The sequence below is a fragment of the Anarhichas minor genome, unplaced genomic scaffold, assembly GCF_050575085.1.
Source record: "Anarhichas minor isolate MPS153535 unplaced genomic scaffold, ASM5057508v1 ptg000021l, whole genome shotgun sequence".
In the NCBI taxonomy this organism is placed as follows: domain Eukaryota; kingdom Metazoa; phylum Chordata; class Actinopteri; order Perciformes; family Anarhichadidae; genus Anarhichas; species Anarhichas minor.
In genome coordinates this window covers 3,225,297-3,252,559 of record NW_027466467.1, presented here as the reverse complement: position 1 = coordinate 3,252,559, position 27,263 = coordinate 3,225,297, and the positions used below count along the sequence as shown (strand labels likewise).

Genomic DNA, 27,263 nt, shown 5'->3' with positions numbered 1-27,263 from the left:
GTTATTCTTCACGCACAGTTCAAAGCTATTTGCTTGTTATTATAACTAACCCTCGTATAGGTAAACTGTAACAGGTTGTGTTTGCATTTAGCGAGCAGTCGACTGTAGATTCACTGTGAAGACAAGAGACACAAGGAGTTCATGTGAGGACAGCAGTCCTTCCTTTTAATTCTCATATGCTGTACATGCATGTGCTTATAAACGCAGTCACTCTTTTAGAAATCCTCACCTCATATACGTCACACACACACACACACACACACACACACACACACACACACACACACACACACACACACACACACACACACACACACACACACACACACACACACACACACACACACACACACACACACACTAGCTGTCCTGCTGAATGAGGTCTTTAGCTTTCTGCAGGTTGTGATCGACGGCTCCATCTAAGAACTGAACCCAGGTCAGCTGTGATTCTCCACACACATGACTGGACCTGTTCAGGTGGGAATAAGTAGAGAAAAAGATAAAGATAAAGAATAAAGACAATAAAGACATCCGTGATTTGAAAAAAAAAGTTTAAAGCCGACCATCGTCAGCTCCCATCAGTCACAGAAGGAAACTTGTTTTTTTTAATCTGATCTGATAAGATGAGCCAATGTACAAACACACCACCCACATGCTCCTCACACTCTGATTCCAGATAAAGGTGCGTCCATCAGGAATTTAGAAGTCACTGATCGCTGGAAGCAGAATTGGCTGACGGAGTCGACTTGAAGCCATTTCAAGTTAAGTTTAGGAATTTCAATAAAAAAATCCTACCTTTTAATAGTGAACTTATTTAGGAGGATAAAACATAAAAAAACAAAAGCAGGTCTTATGGCATGTTTTGGTTAAAAATTTGCCAATTCAATTTAATTGTGACCATGCAGTGGGCTGCACACTTCAGTCACACACAGGACGTCATGGAGAGGATGTGGAGGCCTGAGAGGAACATTCTGTTTTGGAGAAAAGACTTTTATTTTGGAGGGTTTTTTTCGAAATAGAAGAGAGCTGCAGATTCAGGTGATACATCTTTGTAGGGTCATCACTGAAAGCGACCTCTTTCACACTGTCACATTGTTTTCAACGGTACCCGTTCCTTTTGTGTGATCAGTAAGTTGCATTATTGATTACTTCAATTCAGTAAAAAGCCCCGTCTCCTACAACATTAAGTTCCCATTTACTAAACGGCGTTCTCACTTGGATGGTGGTGACAGTTTATGCGTGGGCATTATGATGTCACATTAAATTATATAGCCTACACCTTAAAAGAAGCTCTGCAGGTTTTTAAGTGCAGAAAACATGAACATGTTGTCCTGGTTTCTATTGGAGTTTCCTTTCTGTTTGTGTAAATAAATAGAGGTTTGATTTTAATAGATTACTCATCATTTTTTCAAGTTATTGTATCTGTTATTTGGTCCATAAATTTAATTTACTCTTTCATTTCATTTTCTAATTTTGAGATACTGCAGGTGGACTTCGTGTAGCAACTTTGTAGTAATTAATTTTAAAGTAGTTACTCTTCGCAACCGATGCCTTGGCATCCTCCCCAAACGTACAAAAATATGGTTAGAATGAAAATCGAATGATTTTGTCCATATTTAGAAGAAGGTTTTCAACTTATTGGACGGATGTTAAACTTCTCCTTTTTGTCTTATATACGTCACACACACACACACACACACACACACACACACACACACACACACACACACACGCACACACACACACACACACACACACACACACACACACACACACACACACACACACGCACACACACACACACACACACACACTAGCTGTCCTGCTGAATGAGGTCTTTAGCTTTCTGCAGGTTGTGATCGACGGCTCCATCTAAGAACTGAACCCAGGTCAGCTGTGATTCTCCACACACATGACTGGACCTGTTCAGGTGGGAATAAGTAGAGAAAAAGATAAAGATAAAGAATAAAGACAATAAAGACATCCGTGATTTGAAAAAAAAAGTTTAAAGCCGACCATCGTCAGCTCCCATCAGTCACAGAAGGAAACTTGTTTTTTTAATCTGATCTGATAAGATGAGCCAATGTACAAACACACCACCCACATGCTCCTCACACTCTGATTCCAGATAAAGGTGCGTCCATCAGGAATTTAGAAGTCACTGATCGCTGGAAGCAGAATTGGCTGACGGAGTCGACTTGAAGCCATTTCAAGTTAAGTTTAGGAATTTCAATAAAAAAATCCTACCTTTTAATAGTGAACTTATTTAGGAGGATAAAACATAAAAAAACAAAAGCAGGTCTTATGGCATGTTTTGGTTAAAAATTTGCCAATTCAATTTAATTGTGACCATGCAGTGGGCTGCACACTTCAGTCACACACAGGACGTCATGGAGAGGATGTGGAGGCCTGAGAGGAACATTCTGTTTTGGAGAAAAGACTTTTATTTTGGAGGGTTTTTTTCGAAATAGAAGAGAGCTGCAGATTCAGGTGATACATCTTTGTAGGGTCATCACTGAAAGCGACCTCTTTCACACTGTCACATTGTTTTCAACGGTACCCGTTCCTTTTGTGTGATCAGTAAGTTGCATTATTGATTACTTCAATTCAGTAAAAAGCCCCGTCTCCTACAACATTAAGTTCCCATTTACTAAACGGCGTTCTCACTTGGATGGTGGTGACAGTTTATGCGTGGGCATTATGATGTCACATTAAATTATATAGCCTACACCTTAAAAGAAGCTCTGCAGGTTTTTAAGTGCAGAAAACATGAACATGTTGTCCTGGTTTCTATTGGAGTTTCCTTTCTGTTTGTGTAAATAAATAGAGGTTTGATTTTAATAGATTACTCATCATTTTTTCAAGTTATTGTATCTGTTATTTGGTCCATAAATTTAATTTACTCTTTCATTTCATTTTCTAATTTTGAGATACTGCAGGTGGACTTCGTGTAGCAACTTTGTAGTAATTAATTTTAAAGTAGTTACTCTTCGCAACCGATGCCTTGGCATCCTCCCCAAACGTACAAAAATATGGTTAGAATGAAAATCGAATGATTTTGTCCATATTTAGAAGAAGGTTTTCAACTTATTGGACGGATGTTAAACTTCTCCTTTTTGTCTTATATACGTCACACACACACACACACACACACACACACACACACACACACACACACACACACACACACACACACACACACACACACACACACACACACACTAGCTGTCCTGCTGAATGAGGTCTTTAGCTTTCTGCAGGTTGTGATCGACGGCTCCATCTAAGAACTGAACCCAGGTCAGCTGTGATTCTCCACACACATGACTGGACCTGTTCAGGTGGGAATAAGTAGAGAAAAAGATAAAGATAAAGAATAAAGACAATAAAGACATCCGTGATTTGAAAAAAAAAGTTTAAAAGCCGACCATCGTCAGCTCCCATCAGTCACAGAAGGAAACTTGTTTTTTTAATCTGATCTGATAAGATGAGCCAATGTACAAACACACCACCCACATGCTCCTCACACTCTGATTCCAGATAGAGGTGCGCCCATCAGGAATTTAGAATTCACTGATCGCTGGAAGCAGAATTGGCTGACGGAGTCGATTTGAAGCCATTTCAAGTTAAGTTTAGGAATTTCAATATAAAAATCCTACCTTTTAATAGTGAACTTATTTAGGAGGATAAAACACATAAAAAAACAAAAGCAGGTCTTATGGCATGTTTTGGTTAAAAAATTGCCAATTCAATTTAATTGTGACCATGCAGTGGGCTGCACACTTCAGTCACACACAGGACGTCATGGAGAGGATGTGGAGGCCTGAGAGGAACATTCTGTTTTGGAGAAAAGACTTTTATTTTGGAGGTTTTTTTTCTAAATAGTAGATGTTTTTTGTATTAAAAGGGTAAAATGATAAATTGACTATAAATTGTATAGCCCCTCTCTAGTCTTCAATTTGGGGTTCAGTGTCTTGGCCAAGGACACTTCGACATGGAGCCAGGGATCGAACTGCCGTCCTTCCAACTGGAGGACGACCTGCTCTGCCTCTGAACCACAGCCCATAAGCAGACGTACTTGTCTGTCATAAGGAGACTATTATGTCTGCTTATGATCCGGTGAAAGGTTTGTTTCTATCTGCTTATGACATGGTAAATAAAACCAGAGCAAATAAACCCTCTATCTCGATTTTATTCCCATAAATTCCTCTTAATTCCACTGCAAAGTTTCCACCGTGAATATTCCCTGAACTACGCGACCCTAGTCTGACGTTTTTATGATGTGTGAGAATGGTCATTATCAATCGATCTTACCTGATGATCCCCAGAACCTTCTTCAACAATGACGCCAATTTAGACACCTGTAAAGATACATATATGTTATGTTTAGAGAACGTTAATGCCTACCTTCAGCTGCCCTAAAAGTAATCCCTTCATATTTACATTTCCTACAAGGGCTTGTATTGAAACCAGACAGGTCGGGGCGTGTGACTACATTAGCAGTTGGCACAATTGCTTCATGTTGTTTGACACTGAATCCACACAACCACCACTTCATCTTTCTGCAACACACGTCGGATTCTGCTTCAACATGAGTTGGACCATTTTGGCCTCCGTGTGACTTTAATAAGGTCACGGAGAGCTGTGGATGATTCTAACACTGTGAACAGCTTTTCCCCGGAACTACTTTCTACAGAAGAAATAGTCCCCTGTAGAAAAACACTGACAGTGTATTTTGTGGATTATCCTGAACATTGTGGACATTGTTTCTGAAAGCTGAGACTCCTGTTGGATATATAATAATAGAAGTTCTACAAATGAAATACCATTCACGTCAAATAAACCAAAACGATCTGCGTTTCTGTGTACGACTAGAAAAGAGTAAGAGATGACGTCATTTTCTAATTTTGGGGTGAATTGATCCTGTAAAAGAAAACTTTTGCGCAGGTAATTTTTTTGAGATTTACCGGTACATTAAAAAGCACCGTGCAGAAGTAAACAATATGATTTGGATCAGGTGGGAAATAATAGCTTTAATATAATTTTAAAAAAGTGATGGCTGCAACTGGGGCTGAACCCAAATATTCAACTATTTGTTCGTTGGGTTTGTATTCGGTTTTCAATGTTGGGATTCTGATTTTCGTTGATGTAATTTTTTTTATCCCTCTGGACTACAAACATGAAATAAAACATATGAAATGGAAAATGTGTTTTATTCCATAATAATAAAGAACAATGCAAACAACACAGCAGATTCCTTTCAAATCAATGCCTTTAATTAAACCAAAAGACAAAGACGCCGCCATTTAGAGGGAGAGCCGGCCCCCAAACGTGAGAAATGCATTAAATTCTCACAGCAAACGTTTGTGAAGTTTGCTTAAAGTGATAGTTTGTATTTTTTAAAGTGGGGTTGTGTGAGATACTTATCTATAGTCAGTGTTTTATCTACAGTAGACGGCGGTCGGATAGTCCCCAGTTTGGAGAAGCGGTCAGGAGTACCAGCACGCTGGCAAAGCAAAGTACTGCTGTAGACGAGGACGGCAGCAAAACATTTTCTAGCTATGCAGAAAAAACGTGTGCGCTATATTTAGACAGTTTCCACCGCTTTACCTTGCTGTCAGGCGGCCCGTTCTGACGGGGGACAGAAGCAGTTATATCCATTCCATGCTCTCTTCAAACCAGTGATTTTACATTGCAGAACACAGAAGTTGCTGGTCTATTGCTGCGTCGGTTGGTGAGTTAGTGTTATTGTGTGACTTTTGGTGAATCCAAACCAACCCCTTAAAAACCCTAAAGTCAGACAATAACACAAGCTAACAGACCGAGGCAGCCTGAGTACTGCGAGGTAAATCTACTGTTTTTGCCCTTTCTAACTGCACAAACTTATCTGCCAATTCTTTTGTTTTGTTTTTTATTACAGAGGAGTTCCAGCTAACAAAGAGAAATGCCAAAATGATCAAAGAACAACTAGTAAGGTGCCGGTCTGCTGCAGGAGATAGCAGCCTATTTTACATTTTAAACAAATACAAATTCATTACGTTCAATCTTTCTAAATCTAAGACTTTTGTTTGGTCGTTTGATGAGTAACAGGAGTAGTAATATTGAGCGACTCAAACACTGTACCTAGTTCATTTGGGTAATTCTGCCCCTCTCTATCGTCTAAATATTGCATTATGACGATTAATAAATGATTGATCATTTACATGGTTGATGAATAAAAAGACATTTCATTGCATTTTGTATTGTGAGTCTAACATTCACACGTTTGATTGTCTTCCAGTGTTTTACTGTGTCTTAGTCTGAGCTAGGTGAGTTTCTTTGGACTCCTCTGCAGACCTGTCGCTCCAGGCGACACGCCGTCACATTCAAGCTAAAGCGGCCTCGAGTGATGCACAACAACAAGATGAGGCATCTCGAAAATATTCACTGATTACTAAAAATAATTCAGCGGTTTTACAAAACAGTGCGTGGGAACCAAACTAAATGTTTGAGTACGTTCCAAAGAGGAAATGCACGTACGCCAAAAAAATATTCAGATTTATAAAACCTTGCCTATCGTGCGACATAACACATCACGAGTCTCACCGTAGTATTCACATGTTTACAGCAGTCAGACTGTTTGAGTCCAAAATGATCGCGACAATCATTGTATCCACCACGCTGGATATCACAATCTATTTTCTGATGTTTTCTTACAGCATTATGATTAAGACTGATAATGAAGATATGCAGTGATCGTAGGAGAGCTGTCACTGGCTTTATTTCCAGACTTTGCTCATTTACACAATCGTTATGTGCAGGTGGTGAAGATTTCTTTCAGACCCCGTTTAGTGCGTATGCAACGGTTATCAATGAGACCGCAGGTGATTTGTAGTGATTTGCTTCATAAAGGGGCTCATCAGACCATCCCATGCAACTTTTTCTGTGTGTGTGTGTGTGTGTGTGTGTGTGTGTGTGTGTGTGCGAGGGTGTGTCTTACGTTGTTCTCCACTCCGCTGTAGTCCATTGGTGGGTAGAGGCACAGAGCCAGATCATCAAGACTAAAAGACAGCAACAGACAGAGATTTGTTGTCATGAGTGTTTAATTTTGTCAAAATTTGTATTCCACTTTGATAATGAAGAAAACAAAATAAAAACAGTTTATTGCTGGCGAGGGTCCGATGTAGGGCTGCTGTAATTAGTCGGCATTATCCATGACGTCGAAGCTGAAAATGTGTCGACATCAATATTTTAAATCAACATGTTTTCTCTTTAATCTTTTGCCATCTTGGCTTTTTGAAACCAGAAACCAATCACAAACAGCAGGAACATCAGTATGGATCCATAAAAACGTCCAACGTCTCATTTGTGTGTGCGTGTGTGTGTGTGTGTGTGTGTGTGTGTGTGTGTTCCTACCCAGGACTGATTTCCTTGGTGACATCAGCCAGGTCGTCGAGCTGAGCGAGATTCTGAGACGTGGCGACGTCGCCGTTGGCTTTGACGGCCGGCGTCAGCTTCCTCAGGCACGCCGCCGCCGCCTTCATCAGCCCTTGGCACGGACCAATCACGCGCCGGTCCTTCTCTGACCAGTAGGTGTCCTGGTTGCCTCGAGGCTCCTGGTCGTTGTCGAGGACGTCACTGAACGGGTCCTGGTCCTCGGACAACGCCTGGGGGGGGGGGGGGGGGGGGGGGGGGCAACATTCAGTAAATCTGTCAAGATGTAATACGTATCCACATAAATAAAGTAAGAGCTGCATTATTGTGAAAATGAATGTTATGACAGCTGATAAATAATAAATCCAGTGTGGATTAAAGCATAAGGCTGGTGATATTTATTGACAATAACAATGGAGGAATGAAGGAGCAGATCAAGATCTCACTAGAACGTGATGAGATAATAACTTATACAACAGAGCTAATTGGGGCATTAAGTTCTCTAATACAAGTCTGTGTGTGCGTGTGTGTGTGTGTGTGTACCTGCTCTATTTCCTCTATGGCATCCTTCACAACTCCAATCTGATCAGACAGAACCATCAACACAGCCGCCTTATTATCTGTAACACACACACACACACACACACACACGCACACACACACACACACACACACACACACACACACACACACACACACACACACACACACACACACACACACACACACACACACACACACACACACACACACACACACACAGGTTTTTCCATAATTAAAATCTTGCAAAACACAAAGAAATAACATGAAAATACACTTAAACATAATCATATATTATCATATTCACAGTTCTCACTTATACAGACTCATCTGTATCAAATCATCTTAGAAATAACTGCAAACTCATTGTGTTTAATAACGTTAAATTACATTTTATAATCTCTTGATAAACTGACAGCATCATTAAATAAATAAATAAATAATGAATAATGTCTAATGATTCTTAATAGTTCTGATCAGTCAGGAGAGGGCGTGGTTTTAAATATAAAGAGCTATTTACAGACTGTGTGGGCTCAAACGCACAAAACACCAAGTTGTCCTTCACAATAATTTAACTACATGTGTACAATCGTTTAGGCAAATTAAAATATGCAATAATCAAAATCAGTGTATATGATGGAGTATTACGGAACTGGCTGGCTGCTCCACATCCTTCTGGAAAGTCCTGATCACAACAGTCCAAAACGCCAAAGACGCTCAATTTAAAATAAACAGATAAAAGCAGCAAAAACTGTGAAATCTGAGAAGCTGATGTTTGGATTTTTGCTTGATATCAGTCGTCTGACATGATGTTGCTTCACAACAGTAAAGCTTCCACATCTGAGGATTCTCTGCGAGCCTTTATAAAGCGCTAATAAAACTTATATTTTGGGTTGATTCACTGTGACCACATTCAGCTCTGGAAAGAGTCAAACACTCTCATGCATTAAACCGGATCAACCGGTCCTCCTCACACATGCAGCTCTGCATGTTTCGTCTCCACTTGTCCAGCAGCCAGAGTGACGGGTTTGTGGTGTGAAAGCAGACAAATCAACCTTTTCTTTATGACAGCAGATGTGTGATTGTAGCATGAAGCTAAGCTACTAATTAATCCATGATCAAAAGGTCCACAGGTGTTAAAATTGCTCAATGAATCTGTGTAAGTTGATTTAGTCAATAAGTGACAGCGATTTCACAATAAAACGCCGTGAATCATGTCCGTACAGGACGCCTCCTGTTTGTTTCTGCCGGTTAGTTGTCAATCATCACATGCGGTTGATTCGCAGTCTAGTACCACATAATGCTTTTAATTAGGTGTTCATCAAAATGCATAATTATAGACATCAAGGAGTTGCCTGTCTGGCTTCATATTTACTCGTCTTCGTTCGTTTGTAACAAGTCAGTGTGAAGAAGAACCGAATGAACCCGACTACAACTGTAGAACTGATTTTAAAGTCAGTTTACTTGTTTATAAAGCCTGACATAACTAAACAACTTCCTGTATTAGAGTTATTCTGACACCACAATCAGAAACGCCTCCATTATAGCCTAACATGTTGGACCGGGAATCGGCGAGTACGTGAGTCTACGCATATACTATATATATATGTATATACATATATATATATATATGTATATGTATATACATATATATATATATATATATATACATATATATATATATATGTATATGTATATACATATATATATATATATATATATATATATATATATATATATGTATATACATAGCCTAATGTAAACTCTCCCATTCACACACAGTCTCTTTACTAAATGAGGATGATCTGACTGCTACTTGTTTGAATAAAATAAAGTGTAAAGAAACTATATATTACTGTACTTTACACTTCATGTTGTACACAGAAATGTATAATGAGACTTTCAGTTCAACATCACCACCTGCAGGCTGCCAGTAACACCACTGCTGAAGCTCCTTACTCTACTACCTCTACTGCTACTTTAACTTGTGTGTTATTGTATCTGACTCCAGTAACTAATCCACTCATCAAATCCAAATCTGTGTCTACAGAAAGTCTACTGACCTCGTGGCAACCGGGCAAAGTGGTCGCAGGCTGACCACACACCTCCTGTTGATGTCAACTGGTCCTGGGACAGACTGGAGGGGAGCAGAGGAAGAAGAGGATGAGGTAGAAGAGGAGGAAGAAGAGGGGAGGTCAGATTAAAATAAAAGAGAGAGAGAGAGAGAGAGAGAGAGAGAGAGAGAGAGAGAGAGAGAGAGAGAGAGAGATACCTCACAATACAGTGAACATAAAGACTCCTGGACAACATGTTCCTATAAAAAAGATTTAATTAATATTTAATCATTATTATTGTATTTGATTCAATCTATTCCATCTAAGTTTTATTATTGTTCAAAATCTGAATCAAAGTAGATTTAATGCGACACTGTTTTGACATTAATGAACAGAAAATTATCTTTCAGCGTCAAAGTGAACAGATCTTTACAACAAACAAAAAACATGTTTGCATAAGTTAAGGGGGCGAATACTTTCTATAGTATAAGTATAACGATAGTGAAGAGTGTGTGTGTGTGTGTGTGTGTGTGTGTGTGTGTACCTCTGGAGCGGTGAGCTCAGGATGACCTCCACCAGCTGTGCGACGCCCTCCAGAACCTCGACTGTGGCGTCTCTGACGTGTCGACGCAGACTGACACCTGAGACACCGAGAGGGACGACAAGTCACGCTGCTGCCATTGACTTCCATTCATTTCATCTTCTACTAGTTATTGATACCAACTATCCATCCAACCACATTTCACTGAATGTGTAAACTGGAACAACTCGTACCAACATTCTTAAGTTGCTTGTTCGAGGGATTTAGGAGAATTAGCTGAATTCACCACTTTAATCGTATTTTTAATGAACACTGTAGCATTTTAGGGGATTTATTAGCAGAGATGGAATATAATACTCACAACTATGTCTTCATTATTGTGTCATCACCTGAAACTAGGAATCAGGTTTTCATTAGCTTGGAATAAGACCTTCAACTCCACCACTAGATGCCACTAAATCCTAAACACTGTCCCTTTAAATCCTCTCTTAGGTAAGAACACAACGTACGAGCGGTCCAGACCGGTCGTGGGAGTCACGTGACAACAGTCTGCTGTTATTCAAACCTACGTTTCTCTCTAGCGGAGCGTCTATTTCAATACTTTTCAGCAACTTTGAGTCTGAAAGCCAAATATAAATTACACTTTACAATTACGTTGACATCATCCTGTTTGACTCTGCAATTTGATAATAAATTAATTCATAAAGCCTGACGATATCACAATTCCTTTAAATTGGCAAAAATTGAGAGCAAGGCTCCAGATTACCTTTCTTTTTATATAAAATATATGAAATAAAGATATGAAAGTGATCGGCGGGTCAACAGGCTGAAAGCCGCCTGGTTTCGGTCGGTGCATCTCTGTTCCTGGACTGTTGTGGGGGCCTCACCTTGGCTCTTAGGTAGCCAGTAATACACTGTGGACAGACTCAGGACACTCTTCAGGGTGGACTCTGATAACTTCTCTACGTCCTGCAGAGACGAAGAAAACACATAAATATGTTGTGAATTTCAACAGAAAGTTTGTGTGAGTATACTTTCTTTAACAACTTCTTACAAACTCATAAATATCTACGATCCTTACCGTTAACCTGGTTATATTTTCTGTCATATATTGTAGATTTGAACCGTATCAATATTTTTGGGGCTCAATTTTGTAGAATGAAAAAATGAAAAAGGTTCTGCAGTGATTGGGCTCAGTGATTGGCCAGCAGGCTCCATATTTATCAACTCTTTGAGGGTCCTTATGTTGTTTGTCACGCTCCTCCACAGCTCTAACCATGGTGCTTTTACAAAGGTGTCTTATTGTGGATCATAACTGGTACAAAATAAACTCTGATGATGCCACTAATAATCCGACCTGTTGTGAAGGCAGCGGGGGTTTGGAGAAGGCCAGGCTGAGTTTAGTGGCTTCATGGGACACGGCCTTCACCGCCTGGTCTGAGGACAGAAGAGACAGTCACATTAAAGGGACCCACTTAATGAAGAGGAGGATGATGAGGATGATGATGGGTGGTGCTGAATCTAGGGGGACACGTTGCTGTTCCTTCATAGAAGCAGATCGGCACCAGTAGGAAGAAGACGATCATGAGGAACTATACTCAACTCAGAGAGTCCCAGAAGTTGGTGAGGTTGAACGCTCCGTCTGACTCGTTGGATTCGCCATCTGTGGCGGAAAATGAGCGTTCGGTTAGACGCGTGTTCCCTCTTCCAGGAATAATAACATTAAAATGCAGAGTAAAAAACAGAAGACTTGTTCGGTCACTGATTTAGTAAGTTAATGTCTAAAACGTATGAAAAATAAGAACAAATTAACTTCTATCATTTTTAAAGGCAATGTCTCCAAATTTGTATTTTTATACTTAAGTTATGACGATTAAAACTGGAACTTTTGATTCGCACGTGTCACTTTTTCTGACATTTTATAGACGATAGTTAAAAAATAAACAGATCAGCGTTAATTACTAATGAAAACAAGTCATTAGTTGCAGTCCTACAGGCTGCTCCGGTGCTAAAGACTTGAAACATGTACGTCGTTTATAGTTTATGGCAGTTTGGCAATATTGAACATTAATCTCCAACATCTTTGTCTTTTGTAGGCTGTTTTCCTTTGTTGTCTGTTTCTGAATAAATATGTAATAATTATGATGATTGCACGCTTTTGTCCATTTTGTGTTCTTTTGCATCCAATTTGTATATAGTCAGATATATCGCCACATTGCTCATATCGTACCAGTTATATGATATTTCTTGGTGGAGGTGCACTTCAGTGTCATCATTTGTTTACGTCACTTAAAAAATAAACAAAAACAGACATACCACCTGCTTATTTTATCCATAAACAGTGTGTCAAATGTTTTATCCAGAAAACATACTGGATTATAATACATATTATTATTATATGTGTATGTGTGTGTATATACACATATATTAACCTCACAAATGAATCACATGTACTGTACATATTTTATCCAGTCAAACACACTCAGTAGCTAATTAAAAGAAACAGTTCAACACAAACTATATTTAGAGGTGTTGATTCAACTTTATAGTAAGTTTGAGACTAGTTTGTGCTGTTAAACTGTATTTAATAAAACAGGTGGTTTTATCCATCCCAGTTAAATCACTGAGGAATGACTGCATATAAAAACACTTAATAATAATAATAATAATAGCACCAAAAACTAACAGCACAGCCTCCAAAATGACGATGAATTAAAATCCCAAACGTCCCTGAAACAATATCTAGAAAAACTGAACATTAAAACCTTCATAAAAGGAGCTATTTAAATAGTATTGATTGAATAACGGTTGCCAGGTTTAGTTGGAGAGGTTTAATGTTTACGTGAAGCTGCTCCAGAGACTTCAGATTTGGTTCAGCAAAACAAACAGGAAGGCAACACTGAAGCATACAACTCATTAAAACAAAACAATACAATCATAGCAGACAAACCGGACCCAGTGTGCATTTAAAATAACAACGTTAACCGCTGAACTAATGTAGTTTAACGCCAGTTAAAAAGCGACAGTTGGCACTTTCAGCGTGAGCTTGACACACGCTAGCATGCACACATATCAACGTTATCTCGGTTAAAGGCGTCACACCTAATGCGTCATAAATACCTCTGACTCGGTCTCTGATACACTGGATGGAGTTCAGGAGATTTCGTAAAGGCAGAGACACGTTTTCACCACAATTATCAGCACTCATGACACCAACGTTAGTTGAACAGCTTGATACATGCGTGTTGTGGAACTACAGAAGAACCGGAAGTTGAGCCGGGGACAATTATAAAGGAAGGACCGACACTGCAGTAAAGGGTTTTAGTGACACCTGGTGGTGAATACAGAGTATTACAAGTGGAGACCGAATCAATTACTGTGCTTGAAATAATTAAATAATTGATTGTGGGCTTATCTTATTTAAGATATATATATGTATATATATATACATATATATATACATATATATATACCGTTGGCTGCTCCGGTTCCCCCCCACCTTCCAAAGACATTCAGGATCAACCGGGCTGGCAGGATAGGGGAGTTAGAACTGATTATGATTTAGGATTCTTGTTTAATCACCAATAAAGTATTGGTGAATAGTAGCCCTGTATTTGTTATGCTAGGTCTGCTTTATTTTAACGTAAAGCACAAGTTGATCGATTGTGATAATTGACTGAGCTGTAAAGGGTTGCCCATATTATCCGACTGTATGTATATTATCATCCTTCCATCTTACATAAACATATAATGTTGCACATTATCCAATAATTATCTCTTTATTAAACACCAAACAATATAAATGAGATGTCATTCATGTGAAGAAAAGAGAATATACAACAAGTTGCAAAGTAAATACACATCTGTGAATCACTGATTATACGTCCAGTAGTTTGTACACAAGTAATATGTGCAATGTACTTAATTAAAACATTTTGGTCAAGTGTTTTTGTGGTTTAAATTATTTCAAAGTTAACAGGAACTTTCCCTTTGTGTAGATTTTGGCGGCCCCTGTGGACAAAACTGGTCCCTTTAGAAAACCTATAATTTTACTGTAGCAGGGTCTGACAGTCTGCTAAGCGTAGTCCTGGTTTTGGTTCTCCCGGGCCTCACTACCTCCAGCAGATCCGGCAATAGGGCCTGGGTCTCCAGCAGCGTGGTGTCGGTGTTGGCTCCCAGCGGGGACCGGAGGAGCAGCAAGGTGAAGCTCTGCTGCCGGGAGCTGAGCTCTCTTCCTCCCGCCGGAGCATCCGACTGCAGGTTGAAGGCGGTAGCGAAGCCGGATCTGAGTCTGTCCACGGTGGACCGGCCTCTGCTGGAGGATCTGGGTCTGTCCACGGTGGACCGGCCTCTGCTGGAGGATCTGGGTCTGTCCACGGTGGACCGGTCTCTGCTGGAGGCCCCGCTAAAGTCTGAGCTGAAGTAGTTTCTGGTGAACCTGCAGGATTTCATCTGATTTTGCGCAGAATCTAACACGGTGGCACCGATGACAAGCGTTAAGAATAACTATGTGGAAATAGACCATCTTCTCACTGATGGTCTCAATGGTTTTCTTATGTAGGTCATATAGAGGATCAGGATTAAACTGAGACAGGTTCAGAACCAGTTAGAAGCTCTTTAACATACATAGAAAACCACCCTCGTTGAGGAGAGGAGGCTGAGATTTTTAACAAACCTGCTGAAATAACAATAAAAAACTGTCTGTGTTTAAGAATGCAAACAAACAAATCAAAGAGAAGCGTTATATATAAAACACACAAGTGCTTAGCTGAATGCTGATCGAGCTGCTCTCAGTAAAAACCCCTAATGTGAAGGCATTAATCTGGCTGCTTGGTGAAGAAATAGGCTCCGGTCCCGATTCCGATCAGGCACAAAACGAGACTCGCACCGAAGAATCCAGCTGCTGGACTCACTCGGCTCGGACTCTCCTTCAGCTCTGTGGATGGAACAAACACATTTTTTAAGGCACAACATGTATGGGAACTGTTTAAACCTGCAGCCAGTGTTGCAGCCAAGACCACCTACACCGGGACCAAGTCCTGACCAAGACCCGAGTGTATCGAGACCATAGACCAGGGGTCTTCAATGTTTTTCAGGCCAAGGACCCCCAAACTCATAGAGAGATGGAGCAGGGACCCCCGACTATATATATTGTATAAAAATGTGTTTTATATTAAATGGGCCTAGTGCCATGTATACCTCTTTATTGTGCATTCAACACTAAGCTATTCAAATAATACACAGGTTCATATATTCATGTTTTTATTTTAAACATGTGCAAGGTACAGTGAGTAGGGAGGCCGTACTACTGCCATTCATAAACATACCTTGTCAACTGATACCAATATCAACATTGTCTGTTCATTGCATGATAATCATGCATATAAGCTATTCAAATAGACGTTTTCATTTTAAACATAAATGTGGAAACAAAAAATGAGTGATGGCCTATTAGTGCCACTGCCATGCATAAAGATACCTGTTATCTTGCAGACAATACTGAACTATTAAAATAATGGACAGATTCATGTTTAGAGAAAAAAAATTGTCTAGTCAACCAAAAATTTCGCAGACCCCCTGCAGTACTTCCGCGGACCCCCTGTTGAAGACCTCTGCCATAGACTGTATGTAAGAAATGGACATAACTGGTTTATAGACAGCGGTTTTCAAGCCTCGAGTTTGACATTTTGGCTGATGCTTTCTTGGATTTTGGTCGTCTCCATCTTGCAACTACTGCATGGAAGTTACCATAATTGGACTGGGGAAGAGTGACACCGTATACTGGTAGAGGTAGCAACCTGTCAATCACAACGTAGCCCCGCCCTAAAGCATGCCCTGTTTTATGGTCCATTTGACTCTAAATGGTCCATAAATGAACATCATGCTGTATTGAAGAAGGCTTGAAACTAGAGATTGAGACCATAAACTCATGTTTACAATGTTTACTGAGGTAATAAATCAAGAGACAAATAGAGTCATAGACTTCTATACAATCTGACTTCTTTTTGCAACCAGAGGAGTCGCCCCCTGATGGCCATTAGAGAGAATTCAAGTTTTAGGCACTTCAGCATTGGCTTGTTGTCTGATCGAGACCGAGACAAGTCCAAGACTGCTCGTTGACTCCAGGGAAGTGAAGAAGAGTTTAGCTGTAACGTATATCCAACATCTAGCAGCAACAGTGAACTGCAGTCAATAAGCCGCAGTCTGTAAAGGCTGAAATGAATGAGTCAGCAGAGCTTAAGCTCCGCCCCCACTGATACACAGAGCAGTTTGAAACAGTTTGAAACACGTGGTTAACGGTATAAAATGAAACAAAAATGTTGTTAGGTTTAGTCAAACATCGTGGTTTAGCTTAAAATTACTACGAAGTTGAAAACAAAAATACAACAAAAGCACTTAGTTATGTTATTCAACAAAACTACTTGTTTATGTTTAGTCTACATGGTCTACATGGGACACAACAGTGGTCTCCTTGGCTTAAGACCTGTGTTTTTCAACCCATCCACCATCTTGATCTCCACCCCTACCTTCTATCTTCTCATTTGAAACTTATTTGCGATTCGTCAAACGCAAACGTAATCCACGACAAAACACATTTCCCTTGAAACATATTTCACAAAGCAACTTCGTTATAAGGGAACCTAATTTCTAGGAGACAGGGATGACTCAAAACATCATTCAGTTCTGGTGCTGCAGGTGCAGATAACAGGTGCATGATGGGTAGTTCTCACAGCCCGATATTCATCTTGAACCTCCTAAAATGTCTCAAAGAGAGATATTTTGGATTTGAACAGCATCTTGTCTTTATAATAATACTTATAACAGCCCTTTGTCTTACCCCAGCTGCTGGCGAGGGACCGATGTGAGGCTTGATGCTTCACCGAACAGGAGTAAACGTCTCCCTCCCGAGGGGTGAAACTCAGTGTTGAAATTCTGTGGAACGTCCCGTCACTGTTGTGGCTGTAATACAGGTTCGATACCCCGTCTGTGACCTTCGCCCCGTTCTTTGTCCACGTGAAGTTGATGGAGGGGGGGTAGAAGTGATCGGCCAAACAGAAGAGCGTGTTCACCACACCGTTGTGGCCCTCGTGCCGGCTGTAGATGGAGATGTCTGGAGCCTCTGATCAATGAGTAAATACATCAGAAAAGAATATAGACAAGTGACTGAGAGCCTTTTTTTAAGGGATATTTAAAATGTTGTTCCATTAGTCTGAAAAATGGTTGGATAAACTCGATACCTTGCGGTATGGTTACACCAGGAGAAACCTTTTCCGCTTTGCCCAAAACACTCCGACAGTGAGTAATGCTAGATTCGGCAACTTCATAAGCCCTTTTCTTTAAGTCTTTGACAGACTGTGGCAGCCGAGGTATCAAAAACACCACTTCTTTCTTGCTGAAATCAGCATATGCGACCACGTCCCCGTCAATGAGGACGTCCACCCGCACCTCGCCGGATTCATAGCATCCATAGATGTAGTGGAAGTCATGGGAGGGCGCTGAAAAAGCAGGAGCTGAAACAAGATGGAAGCAGTTTAAAGACTCATATTGTACTAAGATTGATTGAAACCAATGATACATGAAATCCAACTTATAGTGGAAGGCATAGTTCAGCGGTTTCTGAAATACCCTTATTTGCTTTCTTGTTGAGATATACCTCAACATTGATATCAATCTTGTGTCAAACGGGGACCCTTAAGTTTACTGCACGTTCATGCATGCTATGCACCATAATATGCAGGTTTTCACAGGCTGATCTCATACAGAGTTTGTAGCTAAAGCTATATGGAAATGAATGCGTTGTAATGTCTTGATACCCCACGAAATCAATTCATATGAAATCCACTTATTCCTGTACCAGAAAGTATAAAGACAGCTGGTCAATGGTTCCCGACCTTTTTGGCCGGTGAAAGAAGCTGTGTCTGAGGTCTAAAGTGGAATATGTCTACAAGAACTGTTTCAGGCACAGAGAGGTAAAACTCTACAACAACAATGCAAGCATGTGGAAATATGCATCTTTAAGATCCGTGGAACACACAAAAGCCAACAATTTTATTTTTACAATTCATCTCACAAGAGGTGACTGACATAAAAATATAAATCCGACGTGAGTCAGACTTAAAGAAAAGCTTCTCCTGCTTCCTAAAGAAAATGTAGACTACACCCCTTCCCTTCATACCTTTACTTTACATTTGTTGAGTTACTCACAAAAAGCCAAATGGACTCAGGTCATGTCTTACTTGCTGCAGAAGTACAAACAGCTCCAGTGAATACGATCAGTAGGATCACAGGCAGAGTCATCTCCAATCCAAACCCTTTGACTCAGAGAACAAAAACGTCTGAAAGAGGAACCTCAAACAGTTGAGCTTCAACCAGCCAGTCAGATACGATTACACCGATGTTGCTGGGTAGAATGTTTGTAGCCGGAGACTTAACCAGGAAGTTGTCTTAAGAGGGGGAAAAAACAAGTAAGAAGCAGAAGTAAATGCGATTGGTAGAAGCAGCTTTTAGCAGAAATAATAAATTCATTTTTAAGAAAACATTTAAACTGTACTTGAGTACAAATAAAATACTTAAAATATAAATCAACCTCTTACAGAAATGCTTGTGGACATTTAATTGACTTACTAAAAAACAACTCCTTAAATCAACACAGCTTCTCAGTGGAGATGAAAAGGTCAGCATTGGGAGTGTATTTCTTGTAACAAATGTAGAAGTTGCCTGATTTATCTTAGTAAAGAATGATGTTGGTTTTTAGGTTGAAAATGTTTGTGCAGTACCTCTAAAGACCATCAGGGGGCAACGTGCACTTGTAGTTTCTGCCCCATGTCAGATGTCTTTCACTGGACACTGATGTAGACGCTCACACTGGGCTGATGACGGTCAAAGTCATCAAAGCATCAGTTGGATGCAGAGATGTGATGTGTAGAGAGACACGGGCGAGTTACGTCAACAGGAAGTGTGTGTGTGTGTGTGTGTGTGTGTGTGTGTGTGTGTGTGTGTGTTTGAGAAAGAAGAAGAGAGAAGTGGGATGATTTGCATTGAGTTGCTCTGTTGATCAGCAGTTCATATTTGAAGTTGTAGGTTGTCGTCTTCGACAATAAATTGCCTGCTTTTTTTTGCACTTGGACAACTTTCAAATAGTTTAGTTTCTATAAATTATAACACATTGGATTTTGGGATTGATAGCAGAACGACGAGATTCGATAAAATAAGATATAACTTTATTCATTCTGAAGGAAGTTTTTGTGTCAGAGATTCGATAAAATAACATTTTTACAAAATTACAAAATTTAGGAATAAACACTGGTGTAAAAAATATAAAGTGTGTAAGAAGTTGTTCTAACATTAGTGCCTGGTAGAATAAAGTAGGATACATTTAGAACAAAAAGTAAACTTAAATTAAAAAAAATAATATTGTGCATAATATTGAATACTAAGTAGTATTGGCAATGATATTGATAAAGTAATAGAAAGTAATATGGCATATTATATTGAAAGGTAATATTGAATTGGCGGGCGGACCGTAGTTGGCGTTAGGATGTCGGCCATATTATCTGCCTCGAGAAATGTTTTTGTTGCTTCTGTCAACATCCTTATGATGCAAATTCAAAAAATGTCCTACGGGAGTGCACTACTGTTTTTGTTTTGTTTTGTTTGTCATGCTTTTCTTATGTTATAAAAGAGCTAATACTGCATATCGTTTTGCATCCCTGTGTTTCATAATGACAATAAATAGTCCTTGAATCCTTAAAAGTATTCCACATAATATTGAAAGTATTGCACATGATACTCAAAGTATACATGATGTTCAAAGTATTGCACGTGACATTAAAGTATTGCACATGTTGTTCAAAGTATTGCACATTATATTAAAAGTATTGCACATGATACTCAAAGTATTGCACGTGCCATTGGTAGAAATGAACCCCTGTGGAGTTCTGTGGTGCACCTCGGTGGTCTCAGTCTACGGCTGAAGGTGCTCTGGTGTGGTGTGCAGGGGATGAGAGGTATTGTAGTGACTGATTCCAGCAACTAGCCACTCGGCTGGGTGCGGGAGAAGATCCTGTTCTTTACTCGCTACAACAAAGAGATTCCAGGCGTTTCACACTTTTGGGTGAGGTTCCCATTTAATTAGTGTTCACATATACAATAGGATACCACTTATCTTCCTGGTCTCCCTCTGGTGTGTCTGGCTTGCGGTAAAAACCGTGCGATCTCCCCGTCACCCATGCATCATCACCTGTCTGTTGCACCTGTGCCCCATATATTAATTACCTGCCGCAATACTCCACACTGCCACCCGTGGTCAACCTGAGATAGGCTCCTAATTCAAACATATAATACACAGACATAACTAATGGCTCCTCCAGGTATTGTCCAAAAATACTGTGTAGTTTCCTCCTCTCTGGCACCTCCACCAAAGACCACCAAAGTAGTGAACATGCTATGAACTCAGGAGGAGGCATTGGTCTGTCTAGACTAGAGTCTCTCCACCTGTTGGGTCCAGCTCAATACACAAAAAAACAGCACCATGACAGTGCTTCTCATCTAACTCAAGGCAAGAAAGCAAATAAGCATATTTTCTAAAATGTCAAACTATTCCTTTATCATGCATTTTTCTTTATCGACATACGTATATCTAGATACGGAACGTGTGTTGCGGTAATATCAGCTGTCAACGTGGTTTAAAATGTCCCGACAGCAAAGTGGTCCCCTCAATGATAGAAGTGCACACACACACACACACACACACACACACACACACACACACACACACACACGCACACACACAAACACAAACACTCAACCCGTCTAGACTGAAAACTAATGAATGTATTTCATATTGCCAAGCTGCAGTGTCTCTGAGGGCCTGTGAGTGTGTGTGAGTGTGTGTGTGTTTGTCAAACTCTTAAGTCTTTCTTATTCTTCTTTTCTACTCTCCCTTTTTCTTCTGTCTCTCTCTATCTCTCTCCTTCAATCTGTGTTTTATGTCTCAGACAGCTTTGCACACTTGGAGGCAAATGATTTTATCACCTCTTTCCTCCGTCTCTTCCATCTCATTTCCTCCTCTGTCTCTTCTTTTTCTCTGCTCCCTCCATCTCTCTCTCTCTCAGGTGTGATCTGTGTGGGGAGTTTCTGTCTAGACAACCGATTATACCGAATAATGAGGGAGGGAGAGAGGGAGGGAAGGAGGAAGGGAGGGAGGGAGGTGGGGGGATAGACGGAGCATGAAAGAGGAGAGAGGTGTACTGTCAGACAGAAAGAGAGAGGGGTGTAAATGGGAGAGGCAGATAGCAGGAAAAGCAATAAGGGAGATTAGAGACGAGAGAAGAAAAGGATGGAAGGAAACATGACGGAAGAAAGAAACGGAGGAGGAAAGAAAAAAACGAATGAGAGATGAAGGAGATGGAAAGAAGGACGAGAAAGAACAAACGAGGGGGGAAAGAGACAGAAGCGAGATCTAACAAATATAAGACATGAGAAGAAGAAAAAATGTCAAGAATAAACAAAAGAGACGGAAAGAGGAAAGAAATGAAATGGTAAAAAGAGAAATCAAACGATTGAATGAGCAGAAACCAGCATGTCACACATGCACGCACACACACGCACACACACGCACACACACACACACACACACACACACACACACACACACACACACACACACACACACACACTGAGCCAGAACAGAGACACAGTCTGATCTGCCGTGTTAGGAAACCCTATCAGTCACACAGGCTTTACTAACTGTGTGTGTGTGTGTGTGTGTGTGTGTTAGATTGGTGATGAGTAATCAACGAGCCTGAAAACCTCCCAGACCCCCCCCCCCCCCCCCCACACACACACACAGACTGTAATAGGCTTATCCAGTGCTGCAGTTTCAGCCTTTAAACTGGGACTTCTTTTTGCTGTTTGTGACAGAATATTCTCTATATGCCAAAACAAAAATTGACTTCAAAGAAACCTTCCTACGCCTGTGTGTGTGTGTGTGTGTGTGTGTGTGTGCAGTCAGATTTTTCTCTGTTTGCAAACCAGGACAAGAGAGATGTGAGTAAGACAGGCGGTGAGGCAGACAGGCAGACAATCAGAGAGACAGTGAGTAAGCAGAGAGTCAAATGGTGAGACAAACAGACAGCGAAACATTAAAGTATGAGAGTAAGTGAGACAGATGGACAGACTTATAGAGAGACAGACAGGCAGCCAGTCATGTTTTTAGGGGGACAAGCAGACAGTTTAGACAGTAAATGAGATGGGCAGCAGGGAAGTGAGACAGACAGTCATTTATCCAGAGAGACAGACAGAAACAAGTCCTGCAGACAAACCCTACAGTGAGACAGACGGCCGGGCTTGTCTTTCATTTGTTTTGGGTTGTAAGGCAGCAGTCACATCGACTTTAGCTCTACATGAAAAAAGACGCAGCCCTCTTATTCATTTCAACGAGGCCACTCTGTTGCTGCAGCGGGGGCCCCAACACAGGAGGGGCCCCCGCTGCCCAGGACGACACAGGACGCCCCCGCAAAGAAAACAAAACCTGAAAATGTAACCTGGATCAATTTTTGACGCAGTGCAGCATCTTGGCGATGACATGCGAGCGCACGCTCCGTTGTGTTTTGATCGTGTCTGCAGGAGCGTTTCTACAGTTTACCCGAGAGTCGTAAAGTCTTGACTCTTTAATCATTCCTTAATTAAAGACAGTAAAGGGAGCAACGATAGTAATGCATTCATTTATTTCACAACACTACAGATGTATAAAATAACATTTGTGATTAGAGGTTTTAATTATATTTTGTCACATCAACAAAAACATTTCCTGTTTATTTTTAATTTTTTTACTTTGTTAATTATAAGGCTTACAATTAAAAACCTGTCACTTATTAAGTGTCAGGTATTTTCCGCAAGTATTGCAGATTTTGCAGATCGTAGTATCCCTTTAACTTACTGTATATATTAAGTGAAACAATACACGCACAAATACAAGATAGCTGACGTACTTTTATGATGCTCGAGAAAGTCAGACATCCACTTCATGGCTCCACCTCCACATTTTGAACCTTGTGCAGCTGGCGGAAAGTGTTCCAATCTGCAAAATGTGCAAAAATATGGAGTCTGTTAATATAGTCAGTAATTCATTTGATACAAGGGGCTGTGTTTTTTAATCATATTTACTATCCTAAAACAACACATAAAAGAGGCAAAGGACTTTCCAAACAACTATAGTGTTTCTGTCATTTTTGTGTGTGTCCAAACAAGAGCAACCCTATGAATGTCTTCCAGCAGGGACTCTCTGTAAATGTCATCATCTCCCCCCTCGCTGTTATAACTGTTTTACTCCAAGTGTGACCGTCTGCAAACAGCAATAAACACTTCCAATATGGTCGGACAACACATCGTACAAACAAGTTCATTTTGAATATAACCCGACCCTAAGACAGACGGACAGACAGACAGACAGACGGACAGACAGAAACCGGGTTGTCTGTCAGTCAACATGAGACAGTCATTTCTCTAAAGGGACCAGCAAACAGACGGACAGATGGACGGACGGACGGACGGACGGACGGACAGACAGACAGACAGACAGACAGACAGTCAGTCAGAAAGCGAGCTGTCTGTCTGTCAACATGAAACAAACATTTCTCTAAAGAGACCAGCAGCAAGACGGGCAGACAAACAGTGAGACAGATAAGAAATTGAGAGACGTCAAACTTGTTACACAGTAATCAGATTAGTCTGATGATACAATGACGTCATTAAATCCCACACACACACACACACACACAGGAACAAGGATTTCTGTCTTGCATTGATGTGAAAATAACCTACCAGACCAGTTTCCCTGCTGTTTTATTTTCTGGATAGAAATAAAGCATACATAATGTGTGTAGGTGTGTGTGTGTGTGTGTGTGTGTGTGTGTGTGTGAGTGTGTGTGTGTTCAGGAAGAGTACTTCCTTTCATCCTTTTAATTTGTCTTGCACGCTCACTCTCTCTACACACTTAGTTTTTTTGGCGTTAAAGGAAAGTTTCACCACAAAAATGCCATCTTGCAGATATTTCTAAGCCTTCAGTGTATTCCAACATGCAGCCACATAAAGACACACACACACACACACACACACACACACACACACAAACTCATCCTTTCAATTTGCTACACTGTCTGAAATTAATACAGAGCTGAAACGGTATGTTACATTTTAATGAAAGACATGGAGAACAACAAGTGATTTTGTAAGTGCTGGTATTAAAAGTTATAAAAACACAGCATGCTGTGTCTGAAGTTTTGTCCGGTTCTTAACTGCCAATATTTCGCATCAAAACGATGCCCACGATCCTGACTTCCCTCTAAACAGTTACGCAGTGTATATGTCTAGGGCCTGTATTCTGAAAGGTATGAACGGAAGGATTTTGTCTGAAAGGAGTAATAAAGTTCGCCGTCTTGTTTCGGCCCACGGAGTCTCCGTGTTGTTGAACAATATAATATACAATTTCACAACATGATTGGTTGACGTGGTAAGAAAGCACAGAAAAATGGACCTCCCTCTGGAAAAAAAAATTACTTTTACGCCTTTTTGTGCCGCGTAACATCTGTGTGAAAGTACTCACGACCAAAACAACAGTTCCAAAAAATATATTGAAGTGCAAATGAATTGCACAAGAAAAATAAAAACAAACGCTAACGTGTGTAAAGGCCTTCAAACAGCCACGAGTGTCTCTGAATGACACCAACGCACGTTCACTTAGTCCTAAGAAGCTTCCAGGCTTCAGTGTAAACCTCACTATTCAGGTCAAAAAAGGTGAATGAATGTAATTATATGAAAATGTTATGTTTGATCATCCTTTTGTTTCCTCTTTCTTCTATTCCGTGTGCTTCCTCCCCCTTCCTCACGACCGTTTCCCTCACCCCCTCTCTCTCTCTCTCTCTCTTTGTTTACAACACAATCTCTTCTCGACAGAGGACATTTGTAATAGTCTACTGCGTCTAGCCTCAAACAGCAGCGGGGGAGAAAGGGGGCGGGAAAGTGAGGCAAACGGGAGTGTAGACAGAAGAGGGAGAGAAAGAGAGGGAGGTAAAGGTGGAGGGGCAGACAGAAAGACAGACAGGGTGAGATAATGAGATAGAAAAAGGATGAGAGAGAGAGGTGGATTTGTTGTTCTTGCAGGGTGTTGCACAAACACAGACAGACAGACATTACCTCACACAGCTGCTGCAGTGAGAGGAGAGGGTGACAATATGTGTGTATGTGTGTGTGTGTGTGTGTGTTTGTGTGTGCATCTGTGTGCAGCCAGACATAAACCTGCTCATAATATCCTAAAGCGCAAAGATTTGAGTCAAATGTCAAGCTTTTGTCAGAGTGTTTCCTCTACTTGTATCAACTTTTATTTTTGTAGCTTTTTGTCATCGTTTCTGTTGGTTATTTATATATTATATTGTATTTTCTACAACGAAGTCTGACGAGGCAATAAACACAAGTAACTAGATCGTCAGGCTTAGCCGGATAAGCTAAGCTACTTTATTTAATTATAAAAACTGTCATTAACTCTTCTTCGTACGGCAAGTAGAGTGGGTCAAAGTTGAACCAGGGATGTTTAAAACAGACGGTTTTGGGTAAAAAATGTTACCGTCCGTCTTTGTACTCTGAGGTACAAACAGGCCTAGTAGTTAAAAGGTTAAAACCTGGTCGCTTGCCGACATTACTCAGACTAATGAGTAAAGAGAGGGCCGGCATCCCTCGTTGACTCAAGGGAAGAGAAGAAGACCTTGCTCTAAACCAGTGTGCGATATACCCAACTTTTGAGAGATTCAATTCATCTACTCTAGCGTAAGTCTGTAACACACCCAAGTCTATAACACACCCAAGTATAGCTAGGGTAAACGTCTACAAATTCATCCCAGGTTAAGTCCTAGTCTGAAACTCTGAAGCCCAACGTGGGGCTCGAACCCACGACCCTGAGATTAAGAGTCTGCCGTCTGAGCTACCCGGGCCTGGTACATCTAACAAAAGGTTGAGAGTTCGAACCCCACCTTGGGTGATAGTCTTTTGTACTGTGGACTACTGTTCTCAGGGGTGGCCTTTGATTTGAAGTTAGTTCATGAATGAGATGTTGAAGGGCTTTCATTTTAAAACGCTACATCAGAATGTCCTGTAACACACCCAAGTATAGCTAGGGTAAACGTCTACAAATGCATCCCAGGTTAAGTCCTAGTCTAAAACTCTGAAGCGCAACATGGGGCTCGAACCCACGACCCTGAGAGTAAGAGTCTCATGCTCTGCCGTCTGAGCTAGCCAGGCCTGGTACAGCTAACTAAAGGTTGAGACTTCGAACCCCACCTTGGGTGATAGTCTTTTGTACTGTGGACTACTGTTCTCAGGGGGGCCTTCAGTCCTGTAACACACACCTCCGCCAACCCATCCCCCACTGTTGACATCAGTGGTCTGGGAGGATGCTGATTGTCGGCTTGATTCTAACACCAACTCCAGCTGGATTTACATTGACATTCTGTGTAACTTCTAGCAAAGTGAAATACATCTTTTGAACTAACAACTAAATCCATGTTGCACACCTTACAGCAATTTGGTTTTCTATGTTCTCATGATTTCATTCAGTCAAAATGGTACCTGTAGATATCCAAGGAAAACTTTGTTTTCAACAGAAACCACAGCAGAGATATCTGTTTTGCCAAACTACAAGGATGAAACTTGCAGGTAAAATAATC

General features: G+C 40.6%; 2 protein-coding genes across 3 annotated transcripts; both read right to left on the bottom strand.

The window, feature by feature from the left end:
- Positions 1–138: 138 nt before the first annotated feature.
- On the bottom strand, positions 139–13,824 carry LOC142954975 (cyclin-D1-binding protein 1 homolog). 2 transcript variants are annotated; one of them, XM_076096354.1, is made up of 12 exons: positions 13,666–13,805; positions 12,776–12,833; positions 12,149–12,208; positions 11,903–11,982; positions 11,433–11,514; positions 10,549–10,645; positions 10,014–10,087; positions 7,954–8,030; positions 7,393–7,643; positions 6,977–7,037; positions 4,312–4,358; positions 139–3,330 (listed from the first exon to the last, which is right to left on the bottom strand). In XM_076096354.1, the coding sequence occupies exons 2-12, from the start codon at positions 12,819–12,821 to the stop codon at positions 3,222–3,224; spliced, it is 984 nt and encodes a 327-aa protein (XP_075952469.1). In that variant the 5' UTR covers positions 12,822–12,833; positions 13,666–13,805; the 3' UTR covers positions 139–3,221. The 2 variants fall into 2 exon arrangements, with proteins under 2 accessions (XP_075952469.1, XP_075952468.1); XM_076096353.1 differs by lacking the exon at positions 12,776–12,833 and having other exon boundaries at positions 13,666–13,824.
- A 481-nt stretch (positions 13,825–14,305) lies between these two features.
- LOC142954976 (H-2 class II histocompatibility antigen, A-U alpha chain-like) lies at positions 14,306–18,941 on the bottom strand. Its single transcript, XM_076096355.1, has 4 exons — positions 18,783–18,941; positions 17,784–18,056; positions 17,384–17,665; positions 14,306–15,481 (listed from the first exon to the last, which is right to left on the bottom strand). Exons 1-4 carry the CDS (start codon positions 18,841–18,843, stop codon positions 15,363–15,365), a joined length of 735 nt encoding a protein of 244 aa, XP_075952470.1. The 5' UTR covers positions 18,844–18,941; the 3' UTR covers positions 14,306–15,362.
- Between the last annotated feature and the right edge of the window lie 8,322 nt (positions 18,942–27,263).

Excerpts from the sequence above, each read along its gene's own strand:
- LOC142954975 (XM_076096353.1), bottom strand. The coding sequence starts at position 13,753 with ATGAGTGCTGATAATTGTGGTGAAAACGTGTCTCTGCCTTTACGAAAT. Across the intron at positions 7,644-7,953 it reads CCATAGAGGAAATAGAGCAG|GCGTTGTCCGAGGACCAGGA; the intron begins GTACACACACAC and ends CCCCCCCCCCAG. Across the intron at positions 3,331-4,311 it reads AAGGTTCTGGGGATCATCAG|GTCCAGTCATGTGTGTGGAG; the intron begins GTAAGATCGATT and ends CCACCTGAACAG.
- LOC142954976 (XM_076096355.1), bottom strand. The coding sequence starts at position 18,843 with ATGACTCTGCCTGTGATCCTACTGATCGTATTCACTGGAGCTGTTTGT. Across the intron at positions 18,057-18,782 it reads TGTTTGTACTTCTGCAGCAA|CTCCTGCTTTTTCAGCGCCC; the intron begins GTAAGACATGAC and ends ATCTTGTTTCAG. Across the intron at positions 17,666-17,783 it reads TGGTGTAACCATACCGCAAG|AGGCTCCAGACATCTCCATC; the intron begins GTATCGAGTTTA and ends CTCATTGATCAG.